Source organism: Myotis myotis, unplaced genomic scaffold (assembly GCF_014108235.1).
Source record: "Myotis myotis isolate mMyoMyo1 unplaced genomic scaffold, mMyoMyo1.p scaffold_m19_p_8, whole genome shotgun sequence".
NCBI lineage: Eukaryota > Metazoa > Chordata > Mammalia > Chiroptera > Vespertilionidae > Myotis > Myotis myotis.
In genome coordinates, this window is record NW_023416390.1 from 85,425,904 (window position 1) to 85,449,494 (window position 23,591).

Here is a 23,591-nt window from a genome sequence, read left to right on the forward strand (position 1 = left end):
TTGTTGCTCTCTTTCTAATTCTTTGAGATGTAGAGTTATATGATTTACTACCATTTTTTCTTTTTTTCTTTTTCTTTTTTGAGGTAGGCCTGTAGAGCTATAAACTTTCCTCTCAGGACTGCTTTCATTGTATCCCATAGGTTTTGGATTGTTGTGGTTTCATTGTCATTAGTTTCCAGGATGTTTTTCATTTCTTCTTTGATCTCATTGGTAACCCAATCAATATTTAATAACATGCTATTCAGCTTCCAAGTGTTAGAGTGTTTAGGATTGTTTTTATTGTAGTTTATTTCTAATATTATGCCATTGTGGTCTGAGAAGATGCTTGGTATGATTTCAGTCTTCTTGAATTTGGGGAGACTTTCTTTGTGACCCAATATGTGGTCTATTTTTTAATGTGTCCTATGAGCACTTGAGAAGAATGTATATTCTGTGGCTTTGAGGTGAAATGTTCCAAAGATGTCAATTAAGTCCATCTGATCTAGTGAGTCATTTAGGATTGCTGTTTCTTTGCTGATTTTTTGTCTAGAGGATTTATCAAGTGATGTCAGTGATGTATTAAAGTCCCCCACTATGATTGTATTGTTGTCGATCTCTCCCTTGATAATAATATGCAACATCTTGATTTATTGGTTTATATAATGCAGTTCATATGCAAGTGAAAATACAGTGTGAGAATTAAGATAAAAGTAAAATACTTTATAAGATACATAGATAGGTAAGAAGATTCATTAATTTTTGAGAAAGAGAAAGGGGTATAAGATACAGTGAATGTGATTAGGATTAAAGAAAAGATGAAAGGGTAGGTAGAGTGATCAGCAAAGCAGTTATTATAGGTGCTCTAGGAAAATGTCACTAAATCTGTAAGACCCATACTGAAAACAGTATTTTCTATCCACAGTTGGAAGTCTACAGATATGAAGGGCTGGCTGTATACATTGCCCTTAGACCATCCTATCTAATAAAAGAGAAACATGGTTATTAGCGTACGTCCGCTACCCTTCCCATTGGCTGATCAGGGCAATATGCAAATTAATTGCCAGCCAAGATGGCGGCAGGCAGCCAGGCAGCTTGAAACTAACATGAGGCTTGCTTGTTTCAGTGACGGAGGAAACCAATGTTCCCCGCCTGCCTTGCCGGCCTCTGAGCTTGCAGTTTGAAACATAGTTACAAATATAGAAGCTAAACAAAACCCCAGAAACCTGCTTTCAGGGAGCCAGGATCTCAGAGCTGGAGTTGATACAGTGTTTCGATTATAGAACACAAACAAACCAGATACCTGCTTTCAGCAGCAGAGGCCTCAGAGCTGGAGCTAGAGCTAAAACTGGCCCAGAATAAAAAAATAAATAAAAAAAGGAGTGGTTGGGAGCTTAAGTCACCCGCCAGCCTGAAAACAGCCCTCAGCCCCTCACCCAGGCTGGCCAGGCACCCCAGTGGGGACCCCCACCCTGATCCAGGGCACCCTTCAGGGCAAACCACCCACCCCCACCCGTGCACCAGGCCTCTATCCTACATAGTAAAAGGGTAATATGCCTCCCAGCACCAGGATTGGCAGAGCCACGAGGCCTCCCAGCACCGGGATCAGCGGAGCTGAGAGGCCTCCCAGCACCAGGATCAGTGTGACAGGGGCAGCACCCAAACCCCCTGATCACCCTGCGGCTCTGTGTGTGACAGGGGGCAGGGCCACAACCTCCCTATCCACCCTGCTCTGTTCGTGACAGGGGAAGGCGCCCCAACCCCCTGATCAGCCCTGCTCTGTGCCTGATAGGGGGGAGCTCCCCAACCTCCTTATCGTCCTGCAGCTCTGTGTGACGGTGCGGCGCCCCAACCCCCTGATTGGCCCTGCTCTGTGTGTGACAGGGTGCGGCGCCCCAACCCCCACAATGGGCCCTGCTCTGTGTGTGACAGGGTAGAGCCATAACCTCCCCATCGGCCCTGCCCTGAGTGTGAGAGTGGCGGTGCCCCAACCCCCTGATCGGCCCTGCTCTGTGAGTGATAGAGGGCGGCGCTCCAACCACCCGTCCATGGGCCCTGCTCTGTGTGTGATGGGGTAGAGCCATAACCTCCCCATCGGCCTTGCCCTGAGTGTGACAGTGGTGGCGCCCCAACCCCCTGATTGGCCCTGCTCTGTGGGTGATACAGGGTGGCACCCCAACCCCCTGATCTGCCCTGCTCTGTGCGTGACAGGGGGGAGCTCCCTACCCCCCTGATGGGCCCTGCTCTGTGTGTGACAGGGTATGGATCCCCAACCCCCATGATGGACCCTGCTCTGTGGGTGACAGGGTATGGATCCCCAACCCCCATGATGGACCCTGCTCTGTGGGTGACAGGGTACGGAGCCCCAACCCCCCTGATGGGCCCTGCTCTGTGCATGACGGGGCAGAGCCCCAACCCCCTGATTGGCCCTGCTCTGTGCATGACAGGGGGTGGCGCCGCAACCTCCCCATCGACCCTGCCTTGAGTGTGATGGGGCGGTGCCCCAACCCCCCAATCGGCCCTATCCTGAGCGTGACTGAGGGTGGCATCGCAACCTCCCTATCCGCCCTGCTCTGTGCATGACAGGGGGTGGTGCCCCAGCTCCCCAATCGGCCCTGCTCTGAGCCTGACCAGGGACTGCACCTAGGGATTGGGCCTGCCCTCTGCCACCCGGGAGCAGGCCTAAGCCAGCAGGTGGTTATCTCCCGAGGGATCCCAGACTGCGAGAGGGCACAGGCCGCGCTGAGGGGCCTTCCTTCCCCCCGAGTGCACAAATTTTTGTGCACCGGTCCTCTAGTCCATAATAATAAAAGCATAATATGCTAATTAGACTGGACAGCCAAACGACCTTCTGGACATCCTTCCGGACAAAGCCACACGGCAGCAGGGTCTGAGGCAGATAGGTACAATCAGGCAGGCAGAGGGGTTGGGGCAATCAGGCAGGCAAGTGAGTGGTTAGGGGTGATCAGGCATGCAGGCAGAGGCGGTTAGGGACAATCAGGCAGGCAGGCAAGCAAGTGGTTAGAAGCCAGCGGTCCCAGATCGCAAGAGGGATGTCCAACTGCCGGTTTAGGCCCGATCACTGCAGTTCTAGGGATCAGGCCTAAACTGGCAGTCAGACATCTCCTGAGTGGTCCCTGATTGCGAAAGGGTGCAGACCGGGCTGAGGGACTCCCACCACCACCCTGTGCACGAATTTTGTGCACCAGGCCTCTAGTCCTATATAATAAAGTGGTAATATGCAAATTAACACTCATGCCTATGACCAGGCTGGCAGGGGGGTTAGTGAGGGACGACCAAACTACTGAACAGCAGGCTGCATGGGGTGACCAGGCTGGCGGCGGGGGGCACTTGGGGGCGACTAGGTTGGCAGGGGGCAGTTGGGAGCGATTAGGCTGGCAGTGGGTCAGTGAGGGGTGATAGGCCGGGGGGGAGGGGGCGAGGTGGGTGCAGTGAGGGGCGACCCGGCCAGCAGAGGGGGCCACTTAGGAGCGACCAGGCTGGCAGGAAGCGGGCTGTTCCGGGCGACCTGGCCAGCAGTGGGGGGCAGTTAGGGGTGACCAGGCAGGCAGGTGAGCGATTAGGAGCCAGCAGTCCAGGATTGTGAGAGGGATGTCCCAGATTGGAGAGGGTGCACGCTGGGCTGAGGGGACAACCCCCCCCTCGCCCCATGCACGAATTTCATACACTGGGCATCTAGTTTTATATAAGGGACTGAACATCTGTGGATTTTGGTATCTGCGGGGGTCCTAGAACCAATCCCCTGTGGATACCAAGGGATAGCTGAAATTTTGGGGAAGTCAGAAGTTATACATGGATTTTCCACTGTGCAGGAGTCAGTGCCCAACCCCCCATATTGTCTAAGGGTCAGCTGTAGATTTCCATCTTCCCCTTTGTTTTTTCTAAGCATCCAAAAGTTAACACAGGTAGTAATTTGTCCACAAAATTTTTTTTTTTTATTATTTTTTTAAATATATATTTTATTGATTTTTTACAGAGGGAAAGGGAGAGGGATAGAGAGTTAGAAATATCGATGAGAGAGAAACATTGATCAGCTGCCTCCTGCACACTCCCCACTGGGGATGTGCCCGCAACCAAGGTACATGCCCTTGACCGGAATCGAACCTAGGACCCTTGAGTCCGCAGCCGACGCTCAATCCGCTGAGCCAAACCGGTTAGGCACACAAAATTTTTTATGTGTGTAAATTTTGAACGGTGTATGTTTTGAACCCTGGTTTCCACCCCATCTTTGGATTATTTTAGGCAAATTATTGGTTTGAATATATTAAAATCATTGAGTTAGAAATATATTATTAATTAAAATAAATAAGGATGCTTTCCTGGTCTCTACTGATCTTGCAATTCGTTCATTTAAATATAAATAGTTTGTATTAGAATTTAAATATAACAGTATTTCCACTTATAACCAAAATGAAATGAAAAAAATATAGGTCTGTTGAGGCCTCAGATACTGTAAGAGGATTGCTTAGCTTTCGCTGTTGTTTAAGTTGGCTTTTCATTTGAAACACTTTATTTGAATAAAAGAGTTCACTGCTACAAAATATTTGGAAACCCCTGATTTAAAATAACTTTGCTTGTAAAACTGAAACTCATAGACACGGACAACAGTATGGTGGTTACCAGAGGGAAGGGGCGGGGGATAGTAAAAGGAAAAGGGGGCCAAATGTATGATGACGGAAAACAGTTTGACTGTAGATGGTGGGCACACAGATCATGTATCAAAGAAATATTCTCTCAAACCTATAGGATCTGGTTAACCAATGTAATCCTAATAATTTTAATTTAAAAAATAAATAATAAAAATAAAATAAAACAACTTTGCTCCTGCTTTATGCAGTTGTTTTCTTTGAGGTACAATATAACATAATGTAAAAAGCACCATGGCACTGGCTGGGTAGCTCAGTTGGTTAGAGTGTCATCCCAATATAACAGCGGTTCTCAACCTGTGGGTCGCGACCCTTTCACAGGGGTCACCTAAGACCATCCTGCATATCAGATATTTACATTATGATTCATAACAGTAGCAACATTACAATTATGAAGTAGCAACGAAAATAATTTTATGGTTGGGTCACAATATGAGGAACTGTATTTAAAGGGCCAGAAGGTTGTGGGTTCTATCCCTGTTGAGGGCACATACAAGGATCAATCAGGAATACATAAATAAGTAGAACAACAAATCTATCTCTCTCTCTCTCTACCTTCCTCTCTCTAAAAAAATCAATTAAAAAATAATATTTAAGAAAAAGAGCACAGGGTTTGAATTCAAACTGGTTTTCAAACTTGGTTCTACCACTTCTAATTATGTGACCTTAGGATAATTATTTTATCTCTGTAAGCCTCAATCTCCACACCTATAAAAACAGGATGATTATAACTACCTCATAGAATTGCTATAAACATTTAATGAGATGCATAGTTCAGCAGAGAAAAAAAATGCTTGGTAGATATTAACTATAATAATTATATAACTTTTTCAGTTAATATTTTGGGGGATTTATACTGGTAGCTTTAAGTATTTGTCAAGCATTCATCTGTTGGCATGTTTGAAGTATGGATGTCTGATTGAGCACAATGATGAATCCCCTAAATTCTCAACTTTGTCCTTAGGTCCCTAATCATGAGAAATTCTATGCAGACTTCATAATCTTCAAGTATTAAATCCATTTCCCTAAGCCATTTTTCTTCTGGCCTGTCCCATTCAAGTCTTATCTAATGAGTCACCACAGCTTTGTTTGTACCTCTTCAGTTCTTCTGCTTAGTCTTCAAAGATTTGCCTTCCCTCTGCTCCTCTGAGCTGTTAGTACAAATAACTTCATCTCCAGACTCAGCTTAGCCCAATTCCCATGCCAATTCCCATGCTTGATTACATCTAGCAGTATACTATGGATCTGCTAATATTAGGCTGCTCTAGGGTAAGGAAATAAAAGAACCAAAGAGGGTGTGGATGGAAGGAGGTATCAAGCCCTAGGGACTTAGAAGATGCACTATCTTAGATGTTGTACTTATGACAAGACTAATTGCAGGTCGCAGTATACTTACCTGCCCTCCATCTCTGGCAAGTCTCCACTACTGGCATTTGGCAGCTAAGGTCAGGGACTTGGAATTTGGTTGAACCCCTGAATCTCAGTTCTGGGACCTCATTAGCAATCAGTCTGAATGGTGTTTACTTTGAAATACTCTGAATGTCACTATAAATTAGCCAGTATTGAGAAAGTCTGAATTTTGAACCAGAATTTTATCTGTATTTTATTTATAGTAGGGTTAAAGGCCCAGTGAAGACTGGGGTGACACTGGTGATTATAGTTGAATAGGATATGAGCTCCTGGTATGTACCCTAGAAAATAAGAGTTTTAAAGGGAGCTGTTATTCCTGGTAAGTTTATATTAGTGTCTACCAAGAATCTGGTTTTTGTTTGTTTTCTAATCTTAAATTAGAATAAACTTTATGCTTCTATGAAAGGTATGTATGTACAGTTAAACCTTTAGCATATTTTTAATTCACAATTTTTAGTGTTTATCTTGTAATTTTTCTTTCTATAAGTATCATTTTTTTTCTATATTCTTCCTAGTAGATCTTTTCCAACTCTCACTTTAAAGCCAAATAATTATCTCTACTTGTAAGACTCCAGCCACACCTCTGATCCCAACCTTTCTCTTTGGTTTCTATTTCCCTAGTCCTGTCCAAGACACCTGATAGTGAATGCTGGCCTTCTTGTTAAGTTACAGGTCCCTTCTTTCAGGGTGCCAGCTGTTGTTTCTAGTGAGGCTATCTTTCACTATGCTGCTTGGATGTTTTTACCATGTATATGATGTCTGTTCATTCTGTTATACTTAGCAGGGTTTTTTTTGTTTGGTTTTGCTTTTGATTTTGGGGTGTGGATTCTTTTGGCCTAGAAATGGTATATATTTTTTTAGAACTGGCCTGTTTCATGACAGTATTTAAACATATTATAATTTATATTTATAATGCATGGTTTACCTATGAAAGTCATCTTTGTATATAACTGAGTGAGTATATGACACCTGTACATTAGATATGTAGAAGGAAGTTATCATAAATTGAGTTAATACTTTTGGAGTATGTCTTTAAAATATAATTGGTAACCTTTGTCCAAAATACGAATTTCAGTAGTCTATGTTGGCATCCTTAATTACTTTTAGAGACTGTATTTTAGGTAGGTAAGTAAATAGGTATGTAGGTAAACAGGTATGTAGGTAGAGAGATAGTTTGGTTATTGAAGTGGAAACGTAGAAAGGGAAAGCAGTTACTGGGAGAGCAAATAGTTTGTAGAAGCTTCCCCAAGCTTCCTAGCCCTAATAGCAACCATGCATGTCAAGAACCTGTCTACCATCCTCTGAGAAGTTATTTTAAAAAGAAAGTTACACAAAACCATAAAGGAAGGTAGATAGCCCATGTTCTGAAACCCAAAATTATGTTCTTTCCTCTGTTACACCTTGGCTGATGCTCTGTCTACACTCCATTCTCTTCACCTTTTCTTCAGAATTTGGCTTAAATGCCAACCTAAACCTGTATGCTTGTGTTCTCTTCCTATTGTTGCCTTCCTGCAGCTAGGAATGTTTAAAGGAGAGTTATACTCAAATACCCACTGGAGTCTGGCAAGTAACACAGGGTGAGATTTATGTGGTCTTGAATGCCCATGACCCATTTAAAGGCAGCAGCTACCCCTTGGCTTTGTCCAGTGGTTGACAACCTATAATTTAGGTCCATTCTTCCCAGAACTTCCAAACTTTTCGTTCTGGAAATCCATATTTGCATGTAATTTTTAATGTCAATTAACTCACATTTTACAAAAGCAGTGAATGAGCCAAATGTATGTTGACTAAAATTGTTTCACAATCTGCAAATTTGCGGCCACTATCCTAAGACAGTGATTTCTATTCAGAAGTACATAATAAAAATCACTTCTCAAGCCTTTTTTGCCATATTTGCCTTACCTTACCCCAGAAATGCAGATTCAGTGGTTTTAGCAAAATGTCCTGTAATGCCAGTGCTGTCCCTCTCTTGTAACTGAGCATCGCCATTGTTATGCCCAGACGCACCAGGTTTGGCTCACTGAGCGGTTACACTACAGATCGGGCATCAGTTTGTAGCATATTTTGGCACTATGTTTAGACTATTAGTGGACAAAGGATAAAGAAAGTCGCTCTGACTCCATTCCTATCTGATCTCGGCCCTTACACTCTTCCCTACAGACTTTTAGTTTGAAGCTAAATGCTTCTTGAGTATGACAGCTGAATACAAAATTAGGAAAAGTTTCTCTTCACCTTGCCTAAGTAAGGAATAATGAGACCTACCGATCGAAATATGTGGAATCCAGGAACTTCTGGGTTTTTTTTTTTTTTTTTTAAGTCTTGGAGGCTTTTAATCAACTGCTTTTTAGAAATGTCACATCTGTGAGGCTCCGCCAAGAGATGTCCATCTTCATCTTTCTTAATCCCTTGTAGCACGGCATTCATGTCTGTATTCTAATCTGTGGGAACATTTTTTTTGGATTCACAGCATTAGATTGTATTGAACCTTAGAGGCATGGTTTCTTAGCAGTTGAAACTAATAGAATAAAAACTAGTATGTTTAGTACCTGGAATCCCTGGCCATCAAGATAGACCTCAAAGAAGCTTTTGCTAAAAAGGAGAGGTATATTCTCTGATGCAGTATTATAGGTTTATCAGAATTGAGAGCATCTTATGCTCTGCAGACTTCTATGTAGAAAGTTAGACTGAGTGGGCATTCTTGTTTACCTACTTAATTATTATATTTTACAGTGGCTTATTCAATTTCAGAAGGAGTATAATTCTCATTAGGGAACCCTCCCTGGAGGACATAAAGTTACACCATTCATTATTAATCCCTCTGACTTCCTTGGCACTAATCAGATTTTTAGTTCCCTACCAATAGTCACCAGGTATTTAGCAGGGAGCCTCTAAGTTCACAGCTTCTCTACCAAGGGAGAGCATATGTATCTCAGGGCCACTGCGGCAGTAATCTGTGTATTAGTTATTGAGCTAAAGTATGTCGTGCTGTAGCAAATTACCCCGCTTACAGTGACTGGCAACACAGATTATTTTTTTCTTGTACCATATGTACATCATGGATCGACTATGCCTCGACCCATGTCTTTTTTATTCCAGGACCCAGACTGACTCCAGCCCCTGTTTGGGACGTAGCTGATCATGGCTGAAGAAAAAGAGAAGCATAATGAGTCCAGAACCGTTTCTTAAAGCTCCCTTTCAAAAGGAGAAGCATACCACTTCTATTCATATTTTATTGGCCAGAGCAGGTCATACAGCCAAGCTTAATGTCAAATGGGAAGGGTGAAGAATGATTTTTGAACAGCAATATAATCGAATACAGTTCTACTTCCTCAAGGCCTTATAACTTGTATCTTAGGCATATGTTGTTAGTCAACAAAAATAAACAGAAACTGAGTAAAATACGTGCCTGAGTATTACAGCAGCTATTAACTTCTTATCTGTCCTTAAGCAATGGACGGTAATTATTTTATTCTCCCCAAAGGACCTCCTGCCATCTCAGAGATAAATAATAAGCCCAGCGATGGTCAGTGCTCTTATCAAGGACCATTTTTCCCTTGCCTGGTCTCCTCAACTCCACAGCTTCCTGGATGCATGCCTTCTAGCATACAAGTTGAACCACTGGCTCCCCCTTCTGGTCTTTGTGAGAAATTCACAAGTAATGTTAACATACGCTGTACTTGCACTTTTATTATTTTGTGTCTCAATTACAGTTTACATTCAATATTATTTGAATTAGTTCCAGGTATACAGCATTGTAGTTAGACAAATCACATATTTTACAAAGTGTTTCCCCTAATATTTTCAGTACCCACCTGGCACAATATATAGTTATTACAATATTATTGACTATATTCCCTTTGCTGTACTTTACATTCCCTTGACTATTTTGTAACTACCAATTTGTACTTTCTATTCCCTTCACCTTTTTCACCCAGTACCCAAGCCCCTCTCATCTCTGGCAACCATCATCTGTTCTCTATTCTCAAAAGCTACAATTTTTTACCTTGACACTTCCCCTATTATACCTAGCTTTTTTTTTTTATCAGTACCTCCTGTTACAGACTGTGGCTTATGTTCTCTACTGTTAATTGGATTTTCGCTTCTTCCCCTTAAGTTATATACTCTAACAAGGTCTCATTCAGTTTTGTCTTTTTGGTGATCTCAGCATTTTTAATCAGATTCTAATCCTGGTTGCAGCATTGAGTTCATTACTTTCATTAATTGTGTTTTATTTCTAAATAAATTGGGCCACTTAACTTCTCTAGACGACCAGTTGTTTTACCTGTGGAATGGCTCACCTCTCAGTTCTTATTTCTCTTTGCCTGCCTTGTTCCCTGGCTATTCGTATGACTGCACTGAAAACTTTTTTAAAAAGATTTTTGGAAAGGTATATACATTGTTAGAGTAGATTAATAAACATCTTCACGTGGATACCCTTGACATAGATTTTATTATATGTAGTATTGATTACAGATTTGATGAAGTAGGAAATTAAATATGCTATTTAAACTTCAACCATAAAAGTATTTCATTAAACAGTGGCATTTGCAAATCAATATGGTATTTAAAGCTTGTGTTGTTTTTTTAAATATATTTTATTGATTTTTTACAGAGAGGAAGGGAAAGGGATAAAGATAAAGAGAGAGAAACATCGATCAGCTGCCTCCTGCACACCCCCTACTGGGGATGTGCCCACAACCAAAGTACATGCCCTTGACTGGAATCGAACCTGGGACCTTAGAGTCTGCAGGCCGATGCTCTATCCACTGAGCCAAACCGGTCAGGGCTAAAGCTTGTCTCTTACTAGACATTGTAAATATCTGAGTTGCTTGACTCTAGCTTTTAGTAACAATTCATTCTTTTCCGTTTTCCTATCTAGATCACAAGAGACCCCTGGGGATGGGCAGCCTCCAGCTTTACCGCCCAAACAATCGAAGAAAAACAGCTGGAACCAGATGTATTATTCACATTCGCAACAAGATCTGGAAAACCATATTAACGAGGCATTTGATGTTCCATCTTCCCCTGAAAAATCTACTGTAAGTAGCTTCAAATATTCTCATATTTCTTTGAAATTTTAAAATTATAAATGAAGTTATTTTTGTACAGTGGCATGTTTTGTAGCATTTTCTCTTTTTTATCATATGTTTGCTCATAAATTATGACATGATATAACCTAACTGGAATTTCCTTTTATCATCATTTATAAAATGCTCATTACTCTAGACCAGCCGTGGGCAAACTACGGCCCATTTGAAATGAATAAAACTAAAAAAAAAAAAAAAGACCATACCCTTTCATGTAATGATGTTTACTTTGAATTTATATTAGTTCACACAAACACTCCATCCATGCTTTTGTTCCGGCCCTCCGGTCCAGTTTAAGAACCCATTGTGGCCCTCGAGTCAAAAAGTTTGCCTACCCCTGCTCTAGACATTAATTTTTAATAAATATATGTTGATTTTAGTCTTGTAAAACACATTTCTAGAACAAATGCTAATAGTCCATTAAATATCATTAACTTGATTATAATTCACTGAGTGCAGAGACTATCATTTTCATCAACCTTTTGACTATATATATGGATTATGTTGGTACTTTTGCCTTAGAGAACATGTTTTTACCACAACAAATGATAAATTGTTAAAATCCCGATTTACAAATTTTTATTGCTTTTGTAGATAGATGTGAGATTAAAGCAAAAGTGAGATTATCAATAAATTTTAAGGATACACAGTGTTCATGAGATGGATAAGGACAGACAAAGTATGGGTATATTTCAGGAAACTTAATAGGGACATCAGGAAATAAAATAAGATGCAGGGAGAAAAGGGTCCACAGCAGGTTTGGCACTGCCAGAAATTTCTGGTAGCCATTGAACACATGGCCCTCTCGTTTTTCCACCTATGGCCCTCCCACGTTATCTCAAGTTGAAAGGCAAGAGGCACTCACTCACTCTCGTCTCCCACACTTATTATTGTCCCACCACCATAGACACATCAAAAAGAAAGAAGAATCCTTACCAAAAATGGCAACTTTAGTGTTACCTCTGTGGTGAGTCTTTTGTATCATTTATTCATTCATTGGTTCATAGTTATTGAGATCTTTCTGTGTGCTAAGGTACTTCGGTAGGTAGTAGGAATACAGAGACAAGTAAGACGTGGTCCCTGCTATTAAACAGTCTACAGTGTAGTTAGTTTTTTCATTCATTTCTTTATTGAGTAGCTGCTGTATGCCATGCATTGTTGTGGTTTTGAGGATTTTATGGAATTAAAAAAAAAAACCACCTTGCCTTCAAGAAACTTACATTCTGGGGATTAGGGTGAGACAAATAGTAAACAAGGCACGTAATTTAAGACTATAGCATATTAGATAGTATAAATGCTAGGGCGAAACATAAAGCCAGAGGCCTAGGGAATTTCAAGAGTGTTACAATTTTAGATAATATAGCCAGGAATGAACTTAGTGATAAGCCATGTAGATAAGTTGAGGGAATGGTAAGTACAAAGGCAGGGATATGACTGATACAATCAAGGAAGTCAGTGTGGCTAGAGCAAAGTCAGCAAATGAGGAGGAAATGGGTACAGGACAGGGTCAGATCCTGAAAGCCTTGTCTTATAAAGACTTTGTTTTAAACCCTGAGTGAGGTAGGAAGCAAATGCACATACAGATCTGAGGAGAGAAGTAGCGTAATGTGACCTGTTTCGCTCTAGCTGTTCTATTGAAAATAGCCTGAGAGCAGGGTAGTAGAGATAGTTGTTATAACATATTGAAGTATTCCAAGCAAGTAATGGTAGCCACAGAAGGAATAAGACATGACTTTATTCTGGATATATTTTTAGAGTAAAACTAACATAATATGCTGATGGATTAGATGGGGTGTACTAGAGAAAGAGAGATGAAGGATAGAAGCAAGGTTTTTGCCCTGAACAACTAGAAAGGTGAAGTTTCCATTTACTAAGGTCTGAAAGACTACAAGTAGAGCAGGTATGGGTGGAATATCAGGAGCTCAGTTTTGGACATGCTAAGTTTGAGATGTCTATTAGAAATCCATTTGGAGATGGGATTCTGGATTTGAAGGGAGAGGTTCAAGCTAGAGTTGTGACATTGAAAACTGATGGTATATAGACAATATGTTAAACCATGAGGTAGGAAGAAATCACCAAGGAGGTGTGTTGTGTATAGATTTCTAAATAAGAGATTCTAGAAATTGAGCTTTGGCCCTCTAAATTCTAAACAGTAGGGAGATAAGAAAAAACAACAACCAGCAACTGAGACTGAGGAGACGCAGATAGAAAGGTAGTCAACTGACTGGTGGGAATAAAGTCATAGAGAGAATAATCAACATTGTCAAATGCTACTGGTAAGTCAAGTAAGATGAGGACTGAGAATTGAACACTGGAACAATGTGAAAACCTCTGGTGACCGTAATGGGAACAGTTTTAGTGAAGTGCTAGGGGTGAAAACCAGACTCTAGGATGGAGTGAGAAGGACAGCAAATGGGAACACTCTTTCAAGAAGTTTAGAGAAAGACAAGTATCACATGATCGCACTCAGATGTGGAATCTAAGTAACAAAATAAACTGATGAACAGAATGGACCCAGAGACATGGAACAGAGTGGGGAATCTCAGAGAGAAGGTGGGGGAGGGTGGGTGGGTGGGTGGTAATCAACAACAACAAAACAAAAGTTTAGCAGTAAGAGGAAGGAAAGAAAAGGCAGTAGCTAGATGGGGAAGTGGAGTCCAGAGGAGAGGAGTTGTTGTTGTTTTAATGGGAGAAATAAGAGTATTTCCAAGAGGATGAGGGAAATGGATAAGGCAGGAGGGTAAAGAATTGCTATAGCAATATTCTTGAGTATAGAAGAGAGGATGGGATCTAGAGCAAGCAAGTAGGAAGACAATTTGAAGGCAATATAAAGTTTATAATTAGAAGTGATTATAGAGAATTTACAAGTATATATAAATAACTAATGCAGCTGTGGGGTTAAGGAAAGACTTCCCAGAAGTGATCATCTCTGAACTGTGACTTGAAGGATAAGTAAGAATTAGCCAGATACTTACCCTCAAAGAGCAGGCATAAAACATGGTAAGTGAAAGAAGCCAGTAACAAATAACCATCCTATCTAATAAAAGAGAAACATGGTAATTAGCGTACGTCCGCTACCCATCCCATTGGCTAATCAGGGCGATATGCAAATTAACTGCCAGCCACGATGGCGGCCGGCAGCCAGGCAGCTTGAAACTAACATGAGGCTTGCTTGCTTCAGTGACGGAGGAAACCAACGTTCCCCTGCCTGCCTTGCTGGCCTCTGAGCTTGCAGTTTGAAACATAGTTACAAATATAGAAGCTAAACAAAACCCCAGAAACCTGCTTTCAGCGAACCGGGATCTCAGAGCTGGAGTTGATACAGTGTTTTGATTATAGAACACAAACAAACCAGATACCTGCTTTCAGCAGCAGAGGCCTCAGAGCTGGAGCCAGAGCTAAAGCTGGCCCAGAATAAAAAAGAAAAGAAAAAAAGGAGCAGTTGGGAGCTTCAGTTACCCGCCAGCCTGAAAACAGCACTCAGCCCCTCACCCAGACTGGCCATGCACCCCAGTGGGGACCCCACCCTGAAGGAGGTGTGACCAGCTGCAAACAGCCATCATCCCCTCATCCAGGCTGGCCAGGCACCCCAGTGGGGACCCCCACCCTGATCCAGGACACCCTTCAGGGCAAAGCAGCCAGCCCCCACCCATGCACCAGACCTCTATCCTATATAGTAAAAGGGTAATATGCCTCCCAGCACCAGGATCAGCGGAGCCGCGAGGCCTCCCGACACCAGGATCAGCGTGACAGGGGGCAGCGCCCAAACCCCCGATTGCCCTGCGGCTCTGTGTGTGACAGGGGGCGGGGCCACAACCTCCCTATCCACTCTGCTCTGTTCGTGACAAGGAAAGGCGCCCCAACCCCCTGATCAGCCCTGCTCTGTGCCTGATAGAGGGGAGCTCCCCAACGCCGTGTGGCTCTGTGTGTGACAGGGTGCGGCCCCCCAACCCCCTGATCAGCCCTGCTCTGTGCCTGATAGAGGGGAGCTCCCCAACCCCCTGATCGCCCTGCGGCTCTGTGTGTGTGACATGGTGCGGTGCCCCAACGCCCCCCCCCCCCACGGGCCCTGCTCTGTGTGTGACAGAAGGCGGCACCCCAGCCCCCTGATCGGCCCTGCTCTGTGCCTGACAGGGGTCAGCGCCCAAACCCCCTGATCGCCCTGCGGCTCTGTGTGTTACAGGGGGCGGGGCCACAACCTCCCTATCCGCCCTGCTCTGTTCATGACAGGGGAAGGCGCCCCAACCCCCTGATTGCCCTGCAGCTCTGTGTGTGACAGCATGCAGCGCCCCAACCCCCTGATTGGCCCTGCTCTGTGTGTGACAGGGTACGGTGCCCCAACCCCTCCCCCCCCCCACGGGCCCTGCTCTGTGTGTGACGGGGTAAAGCCATAACCTCCCCATCAGCCCTGCCCTGAATGTGACAGTGGTGGGGCCCCAACCCCCTGATCAGCCCTGCTCTGTGGGTGATAGAGGGCGGCGCCCCAGCCCCCTGATCCGCCCTGCTCTGTATGTGACAGAGGGCGGTGCCCCAACTCCCCTATGGGCCCTACTCTGTGAGTGACAGGGGGACTTCCCCGACCGCCTGATTGACCCTGCTCTGTGCGTGACAGGGTACGGAGCCCCAACCCCCCTGATGGGCCCTGCTCTGTGCGTGACAGGGAGCAGCTCCCCAACCCCCTGATCAGCTCTGCTCTGTGCATGACAGGGGGTGGCGCCGCAACCTCCCCATCGACCCTGCCTTGAGTGTGACGGGGCGGTGCCCCAACCCCCCAATCGGTCCTACCCTGAGCGTGACTGAGGGTGGCATCGCAACCTCCCGATCCGCCCTGCTCTGTGCATGACAGGGGGCGGCGCCCCAATTCCCCAATCGGCCCTGCTCTGAGCCCGACCCGGGGCTGCACCTAGGGATTGGGCCTGCCCTCTGCCACCCGGGAGCAGGCCTAAGCCAGCAGGTCGTTATCTCCCGAGGGGTCCCAGACTGAGAGAGGGCACAGGCCGGGCTGAGGGACACCCCCCCCCCCGAGTGCACAAATTTTTGTGCACCGGGCCTCTAGTCCTATATAATAAAAGGGAAACATGCAAATTAACCATCCCCCCGCTACGCTCAAGCCACGCCCACAAGCCAATCAGGCGCAAGTATGCAAATTAACCCAACTAAGATGGCGGTGGCCTCGGAGCTGGAGTGAGCAGGAGGCTTGAGTTGCCCCCGGCGATGGAGGAAGCCAAGCTTCCCGCCTGCCCTGGCCAGCCCTGGGCTCCGCTCAAGGCTACAAAGTTTCAATTATGGAAGATAAATAAATCCCTGATACCTGCTTCTAGCCAGCGGTGGCCTCCGCTCAAGGAGGGGCCAGGAGCCCAGGCTTCCAGCTGACCTGGGCTCCACTCAAGGCTACAAAGTTTCAATTTTAGAAGATAAATAAATCCCAGGAAAAAAAAAAAAGAGAGAGGTTGGGAGCTTGGGTCGCCGGGATAGTGGCCAGCCTGACAACAGCCATCAGCCCCTCACCCAGGCTGGCAAGGAACCCCAGCGTGACCCCCACCCTAATCCGGGACACCCTTCAGGGCAAACCAGTCGACCCCCACCCGTGCACCAGGCCTCTATTCTATATAATAAAAAGGTAATATGCAAATTGACCCTAACAGCAGAACGACTGGTCACTATGACACACACTGACCACGAGGGGGCAGACATTCAATACAGGAGCTGCCCCCTGGTGGTCAGTGCACTCCCAAAGGGGAGCTCTGCTCAGCCACAAGCCAGGCTGATGGCTGCCAGCACAGCAGTGGTGGTGGGAGCCTCTCCCACCTCCTCAGCAGTGCTAAGGATGTCCGACTGCAGCTTAGGCCTGCTCCCCACTGGCAAGTGGACATCCCCCGAGGGTTCCCGGACTGCCAGAGGGATGTCTGACTGCCAGCTTAGGCCCAGTCCCCAGGGAACAGGTCTAAGCCAGCAGGTGGATATCCCCTGAGGGTCCCAGACTTCGAGAGGGCACAGGCCAGGCTGAGGGACCCCTCCGAGTGCACAAATTTTTGAGCACCAGGCCTCTAGTATATTATATAATTTTAAATAAGTGAAATGTCCAGAATAATTACATCTATAGAGACAGAAAATAGATTTGTAGTTGAATAGGACTTAGGGAATGGGGTGAAGGGTTGGGGAATGACTGCTAATGGATACAGGATTTATTTTGGGGGTGATGAAAATGTTCTAAAATAAAATTGTAGTGATGTTTGTACAACTCTGTGATAGAAAAATTATCGAATTATGCACCTTGATTAGGTAAAGTCTATAGAATGTGAATTATATCTCAATAAGGCTGTTTTTTAAAAGTAGAGGGAGTAACATGAATTCATGTAACACTATGAGCACTTGCTGCATGCAAAGCTTTAAGCCAGGTTATAGAGATATTGCAATTAATGAATTAAAATTAACTGGTATGCCCTGGCCAGATAGCTCAGTGGGTTAGAGCATCGTCCTGATACACCAGGGTTGCAGGTTCAATCCCCAGTCAGGACACATACAAAATCAACCAATAAATGCATAAATAAGTGGAAAAACCAATTGATGTTTCTCTCTTTCTCCCTCTTCCTCTCTAAGAATTAATTTAAAAATAATAATTGATAAAGCTCCTGTCTCAGCACTTAAAGTCTAGCATGCGGTGGCACAAAAGCATGAGAAAATAGATCTAGTTGGGGTAACACGCCATTCCCTAAGTCCTGTTATTCAAAATGTACTTTTCTGAGTTAACATTTTAATTTAAATTGTGATTCTTTATATACTATAGATAATGTCAACATACAAAAAAGCATACTTAATGTGTATGTAAGTAAAGAAAATTACAAGTTATTTATATTTGTCTTTTTAAGCCTAATGGTGGTATTCCACATGATCATCTTGTTCTAATCAGAATGAAACCTGACGAAAATGGAAGATTTGGATTCAATGTAAAGGTAATCTAAAATTTCTATTGTACTCAGTTTTTAAATTAAGATGTTTCTATTTTGCCGAAACCGGTTTGGCTCAGTGGGTAGAGCGTCGGCCTGCGGACTGAAAGGTCCCAGGTTCGATTCCGATCAAGGGCATGTACCTGGGTTGCGGGCACATCCCCAGTAGGAGATGTGCAGGAGGCGGCTGATCGATGTTTCTCTCCCATCGATGTTTCTAACTCTCTATCTCTCTCTCCCTTCCACTCTGTAAAAAATCAATAAAATAAAAAAATTAAAAAAAAAAGATGTTTCTATTTTGCTAATATTTGATTTGCTCTGTTTTTAAGGGAGGATTTGATCAGAAGATGCCTGTGATCGTGTCCCGAGTAGCACCAGGAACACCTGTGAGTTATCTTAATCTCCCAAGTAAACCCAATTTTCAAGAATATGTACTTATTTTAATTAGTTAAAAGAAATAATCATTCTTTTAATTTGTCAAGTATCTACTGTTGTTGGTTGGCTATCTTAAATTGCTGGAAAGTTAGTTTTTATTTATTCCCTGTCTATAAGAGTTTTTAAAATCCTTGTGTTTATAAAGAAGCTGGTGTATGACTTTCAGTGCTTCTAAAGTGTAAATAGATCTTATCAGAATAACCCCTTAAACAGCAAAATGTAGACAGGAGCCCAGCTAGTGGGGTTCAGAGGTTGAGTGTTGACCTATAAACCAAGAGGTTACGGTTTGATTACTAGTCAGAACACATGCTTGGGTTGCAGGCTTGATCCCCAGTAGGGGGCGTGCAGGAGACAGCCGATCAATGATTCTCTCTTAACATTGATGTTTCTATCTCTCTCCCTTTCCCTTACTTTCTGAAATCAATAAAAAAACATATTTCTTTAAATGTAGACAGGATGTATATTTTTTATTTATTTTGTGTGGGGTTTTTTGCTTGTTTTTTCATTTAGAATTGTTTACTTAGATTCCATTTGCCTTCTTATGTTTAAAAAAAAACTTATTTTAAATAGAAATAGTACTAGTGATTATTTTTTCTTTATAAGGACAATTTTTAAACTTTTTATGAACATTCTAAACAGAAAGGGTGAAAATATTTTAGGTACCCATTATGATGACTTCCCCTGTTCCCATTGTTTAGCTCAGCACTCATGAACTTCATGCTCATCATATGGACAGCTCTTAATTAATTATGGCTTCATTAGCTTTATTGCTCTTCCATGCAGCAAATATCGCTTTCAAATTTACATTTATGTTGTTGCCTACTTTACCTAAATGGTCTGCAAGGACTTTTCAGTCAGCACCCTTTACCATTTAACTGTCTCCCTGCCCCTAGGGAAGGTATATAAATCAGCAGTTTGAGAGAAAGAGATCACTTATGTCTTTTTTGGTGCTTTGCAGCTACCTCAAAGTTAGTTTGAAGATCAGAGTCAAGATTAATTAAGGATAGCATAACCTGTTGTTTTGATTTTGAAGGACTTTGTTGGTTGCAAATAATAGGACATTTACTTATGGACTATCCCTTTCAGCATAACTACAGCTTCTCTTTAGACTCTATCATACTTCAGTTTGATGCAAAAATGTTTTATTTGCAGTTTTCATTTTGTCATATATTAAAAGGTGCATATTCAAGGATTGAGATTAATTAAGTTAACTGTTTTTACTGCTTCATCAAGAACAAAAAAAATTAACATAGAGCTACATAGATGTCTCATAAAACCAAGCACAGGAACACCATTACACCTCCAGAAAGTACTCATCAGTCACTCTCTACTTTTTATCTATATTTCTTATGTGAATGTCCCATTCTTCTCTCAGTACAAACCATTTTGTACACTGAATCTGCAACATCTCTCAAACCACTTCAAATATATTAGTCTGAATAAAAATAGTGTATTTAGTGACAGGTCAAGTCCTGTAATATCACCACCACCAGACACACTCTGCCTTCAGATATAATTATGACTCCTAAATCTCTGCTAAATTAAAATTGTATAGCTACTGTTATTTTGTCCTCAGTCCACATGGTAGGATATGACTACTAGTAACTTCCATATTTATATATTACCATCTCAGCAACCCAAAACAATTAGGCATGTACAAATTACAGGCTCCTGGGAAATAAACCAGTCAGAGATCCAGTTTGAGTCAGATGTCCTCTTTTAAACCAATCTTGAGGTCATAGGGGACAGGACATGGATACAATGTATAAAATTACTCTTGAATCTACTATACATATGAAGGACGGAGGCAAAGATGAGAAAAATAGTCCAAAATTATTTATTTAGTATATATTTAATGATAACTATGTATATGTTTTGACTACAGATGAAGAGATAAAAGGCTGTTAAATTCTGATCAAGTAGTAAGATAGATAATGTCTAACATAGAAAACTAAAAAAAAACAAAAAACAAATAGGGGAGATATGTGGAGTTACTGAGATAAACACAAAAGATGTAGCTAAGATGTTGAAAGAAGTTGACTCTAGAGAGGGGAATGGGAGGGAAGAACACAAGAAATGGTTTTAATTACAACTTAAATATATATCTTTTGACCTGACAATGAATGGCCTCTAATGAAACAGTTGTGCTAGGGAACAAAAGATATACAAGGATGTTCACTGTAGTATTGTTTATAACAGTAAAAAATCAGGGGCAAATCAAATGTACATCATCAGAGCTGGTGAAATACATTATGTGTTGCTTTGCAGCTATTGAAAAGGATGATGTAGCTCTATTCTAGTATGTAGATATGTTCATAAGATATTATAAAAAATGAGTATTACAATTCTACATTTATATTTGATCCAGTTTTTTAAAATGTGAATTATGTGTATTAAAAAGTCTAGATACATGCTTAAAATGTTAACAGTGTTTCATCTGAGTAGTGGAATTACTGATATTTATCAATTCTATATTCCTTTTTGTATAGATCATGACAGTGAGTATGCATTGCTTTTATAATTAGAAAATGCAATAAACCTTTTTTATTATGCCAGTTGTAATAATCAGTGAATGACACAAAAAAAGAAATATTGATTTTTCTGAGCAGTGAATGTGGATAGATATTAATTAAGTCAAGGATGTTCAGGGAACATTCTATAGGTAGTAGGTTCACTTCCAAACAGAATTCTGTGACTCTAAATTTTCTTTTTAGGCTATACAGATTATTGGTAAATGTTTCCTTTTTGGCACGTAGAACTGTGTTCCATATATATATATTAGCTGAATTTAGGACAAATTAAAACAATAGAAGTTTATCATTTTTATATTATTTTACTAATTTGGAGACCATCACAATCTTCCAATTGGAAACCTCATTTTAAGTGGGGGGAAAAGAGTTTTAAATATTTTAATGTTTTTTTTATTGTACTCCTTCTGAAATGGATAAAATAATTCCCAATTAAAGTCAAATTTTTGTTCCAATGTGATCATCTTTAAGCCAATAGCTGTTTATGCAACAAAATTTATTTTAATATACAATTCATGTGGACTTTCCAAATCAGAATGAAATGCAAATAAAAAATTATAAACATAACTGAAAAAGCAGATTAAGCATCAGAGAGTTCTTTCCCTTCAATGATAATGGGTTAAAAAAAAAAATCTCTGGCCCTAACCAGTTTGGCTCAGTGGATTGAGCGTCGTCCTGGGGACTGAGGGGTCCCAGGTTCGATTCCGGTAAAGGGCACGTACCTTGGTTGCGGGCACATCCCCAGTGGGGAGTGTGCAGGAGGCAGCTGATCGATGTTTCTTATCGATGTTTCTAACTCTCTATCCCTCTCCCTGCCTCTCTGTAAAAAATCAATAAAATATATTTAAAAAAAAAAATCTCTGCATGTTAGATATAGCATTTTGGTTAATACTGCCCTTTAGCCTCAATCCTTTGTTGTATCAGTGGCTGTATGAAGGTACAGTTAGAGATTCATAGCTATCTTCTCCTTAGCACATAGATTACCTCCTCTTTTCATTAATTATACTATCCACAAAGTAAGGTGAGAGTATAACTTTTTTCGCTATAACCCTTTTCTCCCAGAACCATTAATATCTTCCAGTTCACCACTCTTTGGGTACCTTGAAGACGTTTACAAAACTTGGACCAAATTGATACATAAACGTATCACACTACTAATACACAGAAGGCGTATAGGACTATTATCTGCTTCACTACAAGAAGGATAGAAAAAAGCAACTAGGGAGAATGGTTGTAACCTTAAATTTGAGTTCTCCAGATTTTAACATTTTGCATACTTACATCATTTTTATCTTCACAGCTCTTTGTTATTATAATCAGAGCAGATATCTGCTCCCTTTTCAGAGTTTCGGGTGTCCAGAGCACACATTTTATAAGCAGTAGAGGAAGAATATGGTTCCCAGACCAGTGTTCTTTTCATTAATAATATATCGTGTTGGATTTTATTGACTGTGCTTATAGTGAATTTGAGTAGTCATGTTTTCAAGTCTTCAAGCTTTTGCAACAGGAAGTTCCTTTTTTGTGTGAGGCCCAGCCCCATCATTTCCTTCTCTATCTGCTCTATCATCCTTCAAACATTCTTCCCATGCCTCCTTATTGCTGTCCATATTTCTGTTTATCTCATTTGAATTATTTATTTTCTCAATAAAATACAGGCAGTCATCACTTTGCACAGTAGTACAGGACCATAAAAATGACCATTTAAGCTGAAACTATGTAAAGTGACCTTGATAATCAATGGGGAAAATTATGGTTGTTTCTAAGACCTTTAAATTTTTCATTAAAATGTCTCTTTCTTTCCCTTATAAATGTATAGGGATATGAGAAATAGTAAAACTAGCCCTGGCCAGATGGCTCAGTTGGTGGGAGCATCGTCCCATACACCAAAAGATTGTGGTTTGATTTCCTGTCAGGACACATACCTAGGTTGCTGGTTCAGTCCCAGTTGGGGCACGTATGGGAGGCAGCTAATTGATGTCTCTCTCTCCCATTCCCTTCCTCCTCTCTAAAATCAGTGCATGTCCTCAGAAGAGGATAAATAAATAAAATCTGTGAAACCAGTGCTTATTTAAAAAAAAAAAAAAAAGTAAAATTAATACTGATTTACTGTCCTGTCATTCTAAACATTAGAAACATTGAGAACTTAAGTATTTTATTTCTTCATGAAAACTTATAATAAGTAGTTTGAACAGGCTTGTACCCTTCTCGTCATATAAATTAAAATACAGAGTGAGCATGCTTTCTTGTCTTAGCAAATTGTTATAATTCTTTCTAAGTTTGAATTTACTTCCAATGTTTGGTCCTCTGCATTTTTTTAAGTAAACTTTTATTGATTTCAGAGAGGAAAGGAGAGGGAGAGGGAGAGAGAGCTAGAAACATCGATGATGAGAGAATATCATTGATTGGATGCCTCCTGCACACCCCCCACTAGGGATCCAGTGCACAGCCCAGGCATGTACCCTAGCCTGAAATTGAACTGTGACCTCTTGGTTCCTAGGTCAACACTCAACCACTGGGCCACACCAGCTGGGCAGTCCTCTG

The 23,591-nt window shown here is 42.0% G+C and overlaps 1 protein-coding gene across 10 annotated transcripts in view; it reads left to right on the forward strand.

Annotated features, from left to right (window-relative positions):
• The window catches only part of PTPN4 (protein tyrosine phosphatase non-receptor type 4), a 239,265-nt gene that overhangs the window by 167,253 nt on the left and 48,421 nt on the right, over positions 1-23,591 (forward strand). For 8 of the 10 annotated variants that reach the window (XM_036319444.1, XM_036319448.1, XM_036319446.1 and 5 more), the window contains 4 exons: positions 10,933-11,092; positions 12,048-12,107; positions 18,010-18,093; positions 18,417-18,473. In XM_036319444.1, coding sequence (XP_036175337.1) covers positions 10,933-11,092; positions 12,048-12,107; positions 18,010-18,093; positions 18,417-18,473 — 361 coding nt within the window. The remainder of the gene's footprint in view (positions 1-10,932; positions 11,093-12,047; positions 12,108-18,009; positions 18,094-18,416; positions 18,474-23,591) is intronic. The other 2 variants (XM_036319445.1, XM_036319447.1) reach the window with 1 other exon arrangement.